Below are 13769 nucleotides of genomic sequence, written 5' to 3' on the forward strand. Positions count from 1 at the left end.
CCCCAAACTACATATCAAAGATATAAGTTTAAACTGCATGGCATCTATCATGACTTTTACTAAATGGTCATAGCACCTTCGCTCAAACAGTGCATGAAATTAACTGAATAAGTGGAGGTACAGTGTCCAAAACCATTCTTATACAGAACAAGTACATACTACAACAAAAAGTGTAGAAAGTCAGGCCGAGGAGGATGAGGAACACGTCTCATTAATTCTGGATAGAAACAGACGTCCAATATAAAGACCCGGCGTAAAAGATGGAAGGTTTAGAAAAGGAACTAGGCGCTTTGGTTGAATATATGGGCCGTGGGATGAAAGATGTATCGATGGCTGCTGAGTGGTCTGATTAAAACTTGGTAACTGTCGGACCTACGAGAAGAAGTGTTTCAAATTTATTAAGGGGTTCATTGAGGCCAACTGCAAACCTTAATTAATGCATCTATTTTCACTGGTGGGGCACACTAATATCAGTAACGTAGGCCAACCGCAAAAACATACTTTTACCCCGTGAAGGGCATTGTGGGTCCGTAGCAGCATATCTTTGATCGTGCAGACTAAATTGATGACTTTGGATATTGCCTCTCATTCACCACTTTACAGATTCACATATCTGTCTCATTTCTTTCTCTTTCTCAATTGAATGCACACCAAATCAGGAACTCAGTGATAATGGAGCGTATGGATATATATACACTACCATCCCCCTCGTCCTCAACTACTCGACTAGGCAGCATATATAGCACGAGATGGTCTTTCTTTTTTCCTCTCTCATCTCTTGTACTCAAACAACAACACATTTAGGAATGAGAGGCCTCGGGAAGAAAGGAGGAACCGGAAGCATGCCTGGCAACCGTGCTCGAGAACCAAATCGACGCCCGCCACTACAAGAATGATACTTCTAGTGTATTTTAGCTCTGTCTATATTTGGATGTGTTTCTTGTTCATTTCTGTCGAGCTACTATAATACCTTCCAACAAATCTCGCTGAGTGTCGAGGAGATTATGAAAGGGAAAGCCCCGATGACAGCCGACGCGCTTATACAATGGCCCCCATCTGTGACACATGCACCACGTAAACCATGGCCTTCTCCACAAGTGCATGAGGTGGCATTGTCAGTAGATGGTTCCTTCGATCCTTCTGACAGATCAGCTGGCTCTGGTATGATTCTTAGAGACAAGACTGGGGTTGTTATCTTTGCATCCTACCGCAAACGGTTCCACTGCAATGAAGCTCTCGAGACAGAATTACAAGCTATGATGGAAAGGCTAAAGCTAGCGGTAGAGCATTCACAAGCCACGATCCTACTTCAGTCCGATTGTGTGGTGGCTCTCAAGATGCTTGGGGATGTCTCCTTGGACAGGTCGGCGTATGGGCATCTGGTGTCGGAGTTCAAGAGGTATCTGAATGATAGGGTGGTTATTCATGTTGAAATTCTTAGAGAGCAGAATAGGGTTGCACATTGTTTAGCGAATTTTGGTAGAAGTGGTGATAGCACATCATGTTGGCTGGACCATTCACCCCTATGCATTAGCAAGTTAGTCGCTGAAGATTGTAACTCTATCACACTGGAATAAAATACCCTATGATTCTTCGAAAAAAAACAAAAAAAACAATGCTCTAATGATGTCCCTGGGGCAGAAGTAGAAGCTCGGATGGTTCTAGGATATTAACCGACTTCCTATCTGTACGATTTCCTTGAAATGGACGAGAGTTGGTGGATTAATCGAATCGAGTTATTGTTCTAGAATAGCTTGTTATGTCTCGGTCAATTGTCAATTGTCAGGCCCTGTACAACACACGTAAAAAAACGATTTTTCAAAGATTGATTTCTCAGCGTGTTTCGCAGCTTGAGGGAAAGGGATTGAGTTTATAGAAGGGAGTTTGTTTGGGGATTAGGCTTCCGATGCTCGCCAGAAATAACTGCTCCCACGATCGACGGACGGCCGAACGGGTGCTTTACCCTCGTGCCTCCATCGGCTAAAAGAAAGGACCCATCTCCTATAGCAGCCACATCCCCGCCGGCGATTTGGTCAGTATATCACCATGGACGGCAGTTGACGTCAGGCGCCGGTGACGCCCCCCGCGGCCGAGTTTTTCCACGCGCACCGCGACGATTGACACCACCGCCCAGTCGGTCATGGCCACCCAACCTTACCTTTACCAGTTCACGGCCTCACCCTCATTTTCTCTGCTCCCCGAAACGCGTCGTGCTCTACCTAGCAGAGAAGCGCAAGCAACCTCCCGGTTTCCTCGGTCGCTCTCGCTCACTACCCGCCCCGCCGTGCTGCGTCCCCTCCGCCCCGATGTCGCCGGACCTGCCGAAACCGCCATGCAAAGGCAGCGACGACGACGAGTGCCCCTCTCCTCCATCCTCCCATGGCAGCCGGCACCTGGTCACCCCGCTCGTGGTCACCGCGTTCGTCCTCGTCTTCCTCGCTCTCGCGTCCCTCTCCATCTACTGCTTCATCCGTCGCAGGAGGCGCCGGCGCCGGCAGCAGTCCCTTCTCGCCGCCGCCGGGGCTGCCAACCCCGGCGCCCAGGGCGACGGCCCCGCCCCCGAGATGGCTGGCGCCGCGACCGCGACCGACGTCGAAGCGGGCGCCCCAGACCCAGAGGATGAAGAAGTTGTGCACCACGCGTGGCACATCCGCACCGTGGGGCTGGACGAGAAGGCGATCGAGTCCATCGCGCTCACGCGGTACCGGGTCGGCGCGGGGACGCTGGGCGGCGCCGCCGACTGCTCCGTCTGCCTCGGCGAGTTCCTGGACGGCGAGCTCCTCCGGCTGCTTCCCAAGTGCGGCCACGCGTTCCACGTCCCCTGCATCGGCACCTGGCTCCGCGCCCACGTCAACTGCCCGCTCTGCCGCGCCGAGGTCGTCGTCTTGGACTCGGCGGCCACCGGCGGTTCAGATCCACCTGCCGACGACGCTCAACAAGTCTCTGAAACATTGAGTCACGAGCTGCCGGGTCTGGCTCAACGGCAGAACGAGCAGCAAGAGCTGCGCGTACAGATCGATCGGTGCAGCCGGTCGAGGTCGCCGGATCCACCGCGCAGGAGGATGCAGAGTCTTCGCCGCGTAGCTTCCATGGACTCGTCGGTGGTGTCCGCCGGGGCTGGGCTGGTTCCGGAAGACAAGCGGAGCAGTACAGAAAACGAGGGGAACGGCGAGGCGCCATCGGGCTCTGGACGTTTGCGGTATTTGTCCGGCGGTGGTCGGCGGTCTCTCCTCTCGGGACATCGCCGCACGAGCAGCTCCATGCTTCCGTCTTGACCGCCCGGAAATATTCCATGGGTCGCGCCATGATCCCGTTCTTGAGCTTGAGCAGTGCCAGTGCTGGTTATGCCTCGTTGTACAGAAGCTGCGAACTCAAATTGGAGGTTACATGTCAGATATAGCCGAATCATGTGTGAGATTCAGATGTAATGTCGAAACTTTATTTTTTAAGAGAGACTGATGGTCTGCTGCCACAGTTTCATAGTCGTCTATGGTATTGCTTGGTGGGTTTTAGGGTCGACAATGCTACACCCTTTTTGACAATGGATCCGGCTTGCCTGCTCCCTTCCCATGCTCCTATCCGTGCTCCCATTTCATCCTATGGATGTCTTTTTCTCTTTTTCCTTTCTAATCTAATCATCTCCCCCCCCCCCCCTCCCCCGATTTTAAGGGGGTGGGGCCGGGTCTTATTTTGTGCCAATCAAATCAAGTCACGTACGCGGGAGCACGGATGGGAACACGGGCGGGGAGCAGGCAAGTCTCGTCCTTTGACAATCATCTCATCCTTTACTCATTCACGAAGATCGTGGCATCGGTTACAATAAAAGGAATTACCGCCTCAGGTGCAGGTTCTAACCAGAAGATCGGAGTAGAAAACCTAGCAATCCTAGCTAGTTCATGAGCGATCTTGTTTCTCTCTCTATTACAATGTTCAATAGATCACATGGTTTTTTCCCTTTCTTGATTTTGAAAATGCTACACCTAGGTAAACCTACTTACTAACAAATCTTGTCTGGCTGTGCATTTGCCGTCGGCGGACATTGGAGGCACTTGTCTGTAATGCACGACCAATCTGCCATGCACTCCCTCTATAGTCTGTACTCGCTCATCCGGCCGCGGTCATGTGGTGCTGTCATAGCTGTCCGTTCATCGCATATTCCGGCAAGATCCGATATGTATGTCTTAAGACTTATGATGGAAGTTCCTACTGGGCACTTTAGGCAAATCAACATGGTTTGCTTCTTGGTCTACCCAATCAAGGTTAGACCTCGCTCTATCAACCATTGCTTTAAATAGTATCATGTTATTTCATCTTTCATTGATACCATCATTACAAATTGAGGTCCTACAATCCATTGAAATCCCTCTTTTTCTTCTTCTATTTTTAACGTCCACAAAACTGCACACTGTGGTATGTAACGATCCACTAACCTCCTAGTCGTTGGAATGTTACGTCAACCACCCCGCCATCCGCACGTGATTTGATCAATTACATCTTCTCCTTTCTTTTCTTCTTTCTTCTTTCTTCTTTTTTCTTCTTCTATCCCTTTTCTTGTTCCTTTTTCTGCCACGGTTTTGTTTGTTTTTTTAATTCTTTTTTAACTTTCTATTCTTTTTGCTAAATTGAATGAAGTTTTTTTAAATCTATGAAACTTTTTGAAAATGGATGAACTTGTCTTCAAAATCAATGAACATTTTTTCAAAATCGATGAACTTTTTTCGAAATCAATGAACTTTTTACCAAAATTGAGGAACATTTTAACAAAATCGATGATTTTGTTTTCAATTTTGTGAACTTTTTTCAAATACGATGAACATGTTTCAAGATTGATGACTTTTTTTTTCAAATTCTTGAACATTTTTAAGAATTTGATGAACTTTTTCCCAGATGGATGAACTTTTTAAACATTTCATGAAATCCAAAAAAAAATTAAAATGCATGTATGTTTTTTTTATTATGTGTACTTTTTAAAAACTCGTGACCTTTTTTGGAATTCATGAACTGTTTTCAGCTTCAGAATTTTTTTATATCCATATTGAATTTTCGAAGTCAATCGATCACTAGTTAAACGTTTGGATAGTGAACCGATCATGCGAGACAATCATTGTACGAGCGAAGAAATGAGGTGGAGCGAGCGACCGGCTACCTTGCTGGGTCGGCCCATTCGAGACGGCTGCCTGAGCGCCACCAGAGCGAGCTGGCGCCTGAAGTGCCAATTAGGAGGTCCCACGTGTGATCATCGCGAAGCAATGGGCTACTCACCTATCGTACTTGGGCCTGCTTGGTTGCACAAATTTGGCCCATACAACCCTTGGGGATGAAATCAGTCGGTTTGTTTGCATGGGTTGCATCCTTCGTGGCCTGCAAGGTGAGTGCTCCTAGCTAACGCTCGCGTGCGTCAACAGGAGCAGCTTTCGCGCAGGGCGTGCATCGAGTTGGGTCGGCCCATTCGGTGGCTTCACTGCAATTAAATTAGCAAAATAGAGAGGTACATGAAAGACCTGTCTTTGATCAACACTAAACCGAACGCTCCAGCTCGGAATGCCACATCTCCCCAAGCAAACACAAAGCCAAAAAGACCCCCCTGTTGGACATTGCTAGATCCATGTGGATGGGGGAGTGCAAGGAAGAAGAGGAGGATCAGCAGCTGCAGTTTGCAGAGATCCGAAAGGAAACTTCTTGGGCAGCTCGGCTCTAGTCATAGAGGGAGTAACCGATCCGGCCACTCTTGAAGCGATTGCGTGCCTTGAAGCTCTAGCACTTGCTGAAGATCTACACATACAACATTTTGTTGTAGCATCCGGTTGCAAGCAAGTCATCTCAGACATTCACAAAGGCGCCAGAGGTGCATACGGGGCGATCCTCAGCGAGATTATTAGTCATTTGACTTCTCTAAATTGTACTGTTTCTTTTGAGTCTTGTGTTGTGAACTATGAAGCACATAGTCTAGCTAAATTTTCTTGGCGAAGTATCCGGTGAAAATTGCAATTCAGTGAAAATCTGGAAATTCGCATCGTGGGCCATCAGATTGACAAAGAACGACGCAGATTTGAGGTGGGATCACCACCTGCCACTTAAACACAGTTTTATAGATAACCCCCTATTTACTCGATAAATTAGTCAAAATACTCGGGGATGCCTTCTCGGTTGCTCCAGTTCTTATCTCCCGGGAACCCTTGCCTACATGTTTGCTGAGCAACATGCTAGAATTAGATTTTTCATCATACAAACTACGGCTTGCTCAATCTGTTCCAACGTTGGTGAGAAAACTGTACTGTATGTCGCTTTTTGTAGAAGATAAAATCTCCAGAATTTAGAATCATTGCTGAGCAAACTGTGCTATAATTTTGAGCCTTGCTCTGTAAATTTGAGCCAGAAGCACTGCACAGAATTATGTGTTCTACCTCTTCTCAAATTGTGCCTTGCTCGATGTACGGTTGCTCACATTGTTGAGAAAATTGTAGTGTATATTCAGAAGCATTGTTGATCATACACTATTGCAGTTTTATCACTCTTCATAGTAGAAAAAAGCTCATAATTTCAGAACCAAAGTACACTCATTTTTAGCTTCATTCAGAATGTATTGGAACACACATTCATCATTTTTAGCTTCATTCAGAATGTATTGGAACACACATTCAGAATGTATTGGAACGCAGCTGCTGATCATGGCCACTGGCTCGCCCATCTCTATGTATGGTGCCGCCCGGGATGGGGCTTGCTGGCTGTGGCATGGAGCACGCAGGCTCTGGTGTCGCCGACCCGGGCCTCGTCGCCTGCGCAGCCCCGCTCCACCACGACACAGCTGTCATCGCCCGTGAGGCTGTCTGGGCCGACGCCGCAGGCACCATCGCTTTCCCCATGGGCGGCATCCCTGGCCTCGGCTCCTCAGGAGCCCTCCCCGCCGAGGGGGCTCCGGCGCAGGGGCGCCATCATGGCCGCTGCAGGTTGTATCCATGGCGGCGAGGGTTCCCGGGAGATAAGAACTGGAGCAACCGAGATGCCCCCGAGTATTTTGACTAATTTATCGAGTAAATAGGGGGTTATCTATAAAACTGTGTTTAAGTGGCAGGTGGTGATCCCACCTCAAATCTGCGTCGTTCTTTGTCAATCTGATGGCCCACGATGCGAATTTCCAGATTTTCACTGAATTGCAATTTTCACCGGATACTTCGCCAATTTTCTTTCTCTAGAGGTCCGGAGCGTCATGTTTGATTTGGCACCCCGCACGACCTGAGACGTATCCCACTTCATGTGGCTTTTGATGAATAAATCAGGTTTTTACCCCTAAAAAAATTAAATTAGCAAAAATGGATGCTGAGTACAGGAATTGAACTCACAACTAACAATAGACTGTAACTCTTCTTTACCAACTGAGCTGACCAATACCAGTGTTATATTGGGTGCAAGAATGTTTAAGAACTAAGCGCAGCGACAGATAAAACAACAAATAAATTCAACCATTGAACATCTTTTTAATATACGATGAACAATTTTTAAATACGCATTGTACATTTTTGTGATATATACTGAAATTTTTCTAAACAGGCATTGAACATTTGTGTAATATATGCTGAACATTTTTGAAGTTTACAGTGAACATTTTCTTAATATGTCGTGAACATTTTGTTAAATGTACGATGAACATTTTTGTAATACACGATGAACATTTTCGTAATGCATAGTGAACTTTTCATAATATACGGCGAACAAATTTTTTTAATATACGATGAACATTTTTGTAATAGGAGGTGAACTTTTTATATAACACACAGTAAAAAGAGAAGGAGAAATAAAAAATAAAAGAAAAAGAAAAAAGAAAGGAAAAACGAACCAAAACAAAAATATCATAACAAAACCACTTAAAACGGACAAAACATTGAAAAAAACGGAAGCAAAAAACCACAGAGAAGAAAACGAAAAAAGAACGCAGGAAACAAGCTGTAGCTAACGGAAAAAACGCGAACCCCGTACATGGGCCGGCCCAATCGGCGAATCGCCTCAGCGAAAGCGCAACCTTTTGACGCTAACGAGCGTCAAATAGGTTCTGCCCGGCAAGGTTATTAAAGCAGCCATGGCCAGGTTGAAGAGGAACCCCGATCCTATTCCATGCCATAAGTGTCGGTTATAGGCTGTTTCACCAACCGCCGCACACCTCTGTACACTAGGTATAGTAGCGGGCCTGCCCATATTATTCCCCTTTTTTCTACCATTTTCCTTTTGTTTATAAATACAAATACGTCTTCAAATTCATCATTTTTTCCAAATATGTTGATATTTTTCAATTTCATGATTTTTTTTCCAAATCTCATGTTTTCAAATCCACGATTTGTTTTCATTTTTGCTAGATTTTTAAATTTGCGGACCTTTTAAAATCCTGAACTTTTTCAAAAAATTTCAAACTCTGTCCTTCGTTTTCAAGTGCGCGTTATTTTCCAAAAAATGATCAACTTTTCACAACTTTTTAATTTTTTCAAAATCGCTGAACTTTTTTTAGGTCCACAATTTTTTATCAAAAAACTGTGAACTTTTTATTCCAAATAATAAACTTTTTAAAAATTATTAAAATTTTCTGATTTTGTGAACTTTTTTCAAATCCATGAATTTTTCCAACTTTTTGTGATTTATAATTATTTTGTTGAAAAGTCAACGGTCTAACTGTTCAATAGGTCAACCGTGACCGAGCAAACCAAGGCATATGTGGGGCGAGCGACCACTTCGCACATGTTGAAGGGCCGACCTAGAAACACGGGACGCATGGGCGCTGGTTCTCCTAGCCGGTGCTTAAGGCATTGACTAGGTAGTATCGAGGTTTTCTTCCTAATATTTTCTAGAAACCTTTATTGGGGTAAAAATTTGACCCGAAATGGCTCTAAATTTGAATTTTCGCTCTAATTATTTTCTACTTGGCAAAACTTGTTTAAACTATCCCAGATTGAATATACGGGTTGGGTGGAATTTTTTCCAAATGTTTTGCGGAAACTCTTTTTGTCAAAAATTTGACCCAAAACCGGCTAGAGAGATGGCGTGGCAGATGAGTTGGCTCTGACTAGAATGCTGTTTAGTAAAAACCCGCCAAAAATCACCGCACATTGTTCGGTTTTGGAAGTTGAGAGTTGTAAATTAGACGGTTTCATGGTTCAGTGTTGTGTTTTAGACTTTCATGGTAGTTTTTTTTTGTTGACGGAAGGCATATACCTAACTTTATAGATAAAGCCAAAGGCATAAGTAGAGTCACAACCACAGTAAAAGGGCCACCTGGCCAAAGAACATAACGACCTAGTTTAAGGCTGACACAACATCAATACAGTTTAAACGGCACGTAGGCCACTACCTACGGGCAAAGAACTTGAAGCAAAGGTCTGGGGCGTGTTTGGTTGCCGTTGTGAACAGTTCTTGCATCGCATACACTTACCCCTCCCCCTCCCCCGCCCTGGTTGAGCAAAAACAAGCCCTAATACGCCATCTGCAAGTTGTTTGGTTGCATGCATCTAGTGTTCCTGCATTAGGTAATACGCAAGTGCACTTTGTTTGGTTGCCTGCATTGGCCCAAGCGGCACATGAACACGGCGTTTGGTTGCATACGGCGTACATGTTGTGCTTAGCTTGTACCCTAGTTGGTGATCTTACCCACAATGATCATACCTAGCACACCAGCGCCACAACATAGCAATGGCGATGAACTGGTCGAAGATGATGAAGTTCTTCAGCTTCAACCCAAACTGACGATCCATCTTAGCACCTTCCACTTTGACACCTCCAACCTTGCCACTATCAACACTGCTGCCTCCGTGCTTTCGCACCCAGTCGAAGTAAGCTTGTTCTGCTGCCTCCCTAGTCTTGAACCCTCTATGGTCGCAATTGTTATACGATGCCACTTGTGCATTGGCTTCTTCCCATGAATTATAAACCCCTGGAGCCTTACCATTGAACACAGCATACCACTTGCCCTAGCAATGCACAAGAGCAAGAGTTGAAGCAGCAAATTAATGGAGCACACAAGTAGCAAGCAAAGTAGCACACAAAAAACAATGGAGCAGAAGAAAAGTAAAGCATGCATGATCATACGGCATAGCAAGTTAAACCTAGCACTACCTTGGTGTTAACCTACCACCACATACAAAAGAGGGTGTCGTCCTACCACTGCAAGTTCACCATAAGCGTGAGGGGTTAGTATATACCACCTCACCAAAATATGCAAACCATCAAATTGTTTTTCAGCCCTAGCTACACAAAATGTACGTCGTCATCATCATCGCCGTCGTCGCCACCGCCATCGCCGTTGGGGATCATGCACGCTCATAGGTAGCACTACTCTAGTAGTAGTGCTTGCCCAGCCAGCTCCTGAGCCACAACACCCTGTGAGCGTCTGCCCTGGCAACGAACCCAACACCCTGGGCCTTGTTGTCAAGCAGGTGGCTGAGAGCTGCCATGGGAGCCTCGTCGCTGAAGCCACCCTAGGTCATGACAGCGTCATACAGGTCAGGGTGGACGTCGAGGGGCTTGCACTCCCTGATGGTTGTTGCCACCTCCTTCACCACCTCAGTCATGCTGCAAAAGACATTGATCTCCTCCTCCATCAGGCCTCCTCTCTTCCTCTTCCTATCATGGACGGGGTCAAATGGCTTGTCGAAGGGCTTCACGAAGGGTTTGTCAGGGCCATCAAGGACCTTAACGTCCGGGGTCCCAGGGAACTTTGGCATGGGAGAACCAAGAGGATCCCCCGCGAGCCCATGGCATGCTTCCCAGTTGCCAACTCGAAGGAGAAGATGTGTTGCATCTGGCAGTAGTTTTGGATGGGTGTGTTGAGGAACTCAGCGTCCCTTAGGTGGTCCTAAGAATGAAACACAAGTGTTGTTAGTTGCGATTAGGAGTAGGCAATGGTGGACAGTATGAAAAGAAAGAGGGTTGTGAGCTAACCGCGACATTGCCGGCGTAGTGCTCTGCCTCCAGAACTATGGAGCAAGTGTTCTCATCTCATGAGGCGCCGCTAAGGTCTCTCAGCTTGGATACTTGGATCCATCGACCTCTCCACTTCCTCAGGTGGTTGTACACCTGGGTGGAAGACACCTCCTGCCCACAGAACTCGAGCACCTGCTTCGCAACGGTGTTCAAGTGCACCTCCTTGAAGCCTTTTCAGTCCTAACTCCACTAGAGATGAGCTCACACATCTTGTTCAGCACGAATGTGGACATGAACGGCTGCCACTTTATGTTGTTCGACCTACCATCCTTCTTTGCCTTTGCTGCTGCTACCTTTAGTGCAGCGGCAGCAGCAGCACCAGCAGGAGTTGGCTCAACGAGCACTACTGGCACATAGAGGGAATCAGATGCAAACACCTCTGAATCAGGTGCCATCTCGGACACAGGCTGCGAGTCCTCAACAAACAATGGAGCAAACTGGCTGTCAGACAGGACAAGGACCTGACTAAGATCTTGTGTTTGCGTGGTCATGTCCTACAGTCGTAGCACGCATTGACAATAAGCAGGAGCATACATGTACATGGTTCATCACTATCGTAGCAAGAACATGCTTCATCACTATCATACTAAGCACATATGGCTAATCGCTATAATACTAAGCATACTGGACAATCTGTGAGCAGGAACATACATCTACAACAAACATCATGCTACAAATGGACCACCAATAGCTACAAAGCACACAGATCTAAGAATGAATCAACACAAGCACAAGGTTCAACTTCAAACTCTACTACTACTCTAGCCTACCACATGCTTGAACATCTACCCCTACCACTAATTGCAACCGCAACATAGCAATCAACCATATCAGTTCACAGATCAGACCACTAATCAACCATGCATCTAGATCAAATCCTAGCTGCAGCTCAGATCTAGCTAGAAGGAACAGAGAGAAAGGGGGATTGAACTCACAGAGGCCATGGCTACAGCTCAAGGACGAGGGGGGACGGTCGTGGAAGATCAACGCCGGCCGATGAAGGAGCGCCGACGCCGTGGACCGCCGGCCGATGAAGATGCGCCGCTTACCTGCTCATTGGTGCCGATGCACCTCGGCGGGAAAGCTCGAATAGAGGGAGAATGGTGGCAGGAGCTGGGGCGGTGAGGGAGGGGCTAAATAGGGGTGGACTCGACGGGAGGTAAGCCGAAATCCTCCCGCTGATTTTCGGCGACGCGGGCGAGCTCGTGCCATCTCCCTACTCACACGAGGAGAGAAGCGCGTCGCCCTCCCCCGCCTCGCCCGAGCCAGGCTCGCGTGCTACTGCCGATTCGGGCGGCCTGGCCTGGACCTGCTTTAAGTTTCGTGCGATGCAAGCCGCACAGTAAACGCAGGCAACCAAACGGGACAACATCTTCCCGCGCGAGCCAGGCTAGGCCATATGCAAGCAGCCAAACACGTCCCTGGAGAGCACCGATGCATCCCTGATGGCACCACGGCTTGATTCGTATGGTAGATAGAAATCGCCAGAGCCCTTACACGCGAGATCAGCAACTTGGTGGCCTGCACGTCGCAGTCCTTAATCAATGATTTCCACAGCTGTAACAAGGAGACAAGTTTGGATAAAGGAACACTATTTGTTGGGAAAGACATGTTTAATAGTAAATTTGTTTCTGGTGTTAGAATTAATTACAATTTGTAATTAGGGGAAAATCTCCTCTTGCCCAAACGGCCGTGCGGTTTGTCCCGCACAGATGCCTCTCGCTCCTGCCCTCTGGAACCGATGCCTCCTCTTCGTCCGTGTCTCTCCAGATGGTATAATTAGCGTATGTAACCATCAATCGATACAGAGATTTGATTCTGATCTCCAACACGTTGTCGCGAACATAGAACAGCCAGCGAGAGCGAAAAAGACAACAAAGAAAGGAGTCGGGAGGGAGCACTCGCCGCCGTTTTCTACGGGGACAATCCGATGGATGAGGAATTATGCTTTCTATACAGTGGTACCACAAACTCCTTACCGAGGGAGATGAAATATTTCCAAACTCTAAAAAAGATGAATGAAGATATTCTAACTATCTCTGGACGCGATACAGTGATTGTTGTCTTTTGGAGCGCTTATGTATCTTGCAAATTGCACAAGATCTGCCATTGCATTTGCAGTGAATCTACTTGTAAGACATAGCGCAGCTCCCACCAAACGTCATTGGTCTGGAGTGAAGAATATCTAGCGATATCTCCAAGGCACAAGGATCTTGGCCTATTTTTCCAGTTCCAGAAAAATCAGGACTCTGATATGATTGGATATGCAGATGCCGGCTATTTGTCTGATCCCCATAATGTCAGATCACAGACCGGCTTCGTGTTCTTACATGGTGGCACCGCTATATCATGGAAGTCTTCGAAACAGACTCTGGTGGCAACTTCTACCAATCATTCTGAAATAATTTCATTATTTGAAGCAACATGCGAATGTGTATGGCTTTGCAGAATGATAAACCATATACAACAGTCATGTGAAGTTGATTCGATAAAATCACCTACCATTATCTATGAAGATAATGCGGCCTGTGTTGCACAGATGCAAGGAGGATACATGAAGAGTAATATCACCAAGCATATTTCTCCTAAATGGTTTTCCCTCATAATCTTCAGAAAAGCGGGGAAATAAGCATTCTGCAAGTTAAATCATGCAACAACCTTGCTGATTTATTTACCAAGTCTCTACCAAATTCAACATGTCAGAAATGTGTTCATGGAATTGGTATGCGACGACTTCGGGACTTGCAAGCATCAGGGGGAGTATCTTCTTGAGATATCCTTGTTCAAACATCACATTTTGCTATCTC

General features: G+C 46.6%; 1 protein-coding gene across 1 annotated transcript; it reads left to right on the forward strand.

The window, feature by feature from the left end:
* The first annotated feature begins 1985 nt into the window (after positions 1–1985).
* On the forward strand, positions 1986–3543 carry LOC123162379 (E3 ubiquitin-protein ligase RING1-like). The gene has a single exon (XM_044580168.1). It carries the CDS (start codon positions 2307–2309, stop codon positions 3273–3275), a length of 969 nt encoding a protein of 322 aa, XP_044436103.1. The 5' UTR covers positions 1986–2306; the 3' UTR covers positions 3276–3543.
* Positions 3544–13769: the final 10226 nt, after the last annotated feature.

Source organism: Triticum aestivum, chromosome 7B, assembly GCF_018294505.1.
Source record: "Triticum aestivum cultivar Chinese Spring chromosome 7B, IWGSC CS RefSeq v2.1, whole genome shotgun sequence".
NCBI lineage: Eukaryota > Viridiplantae > Streptophyta > Magnoliopsida > Poales > Poaceae > Triticum > Triticum aestivum.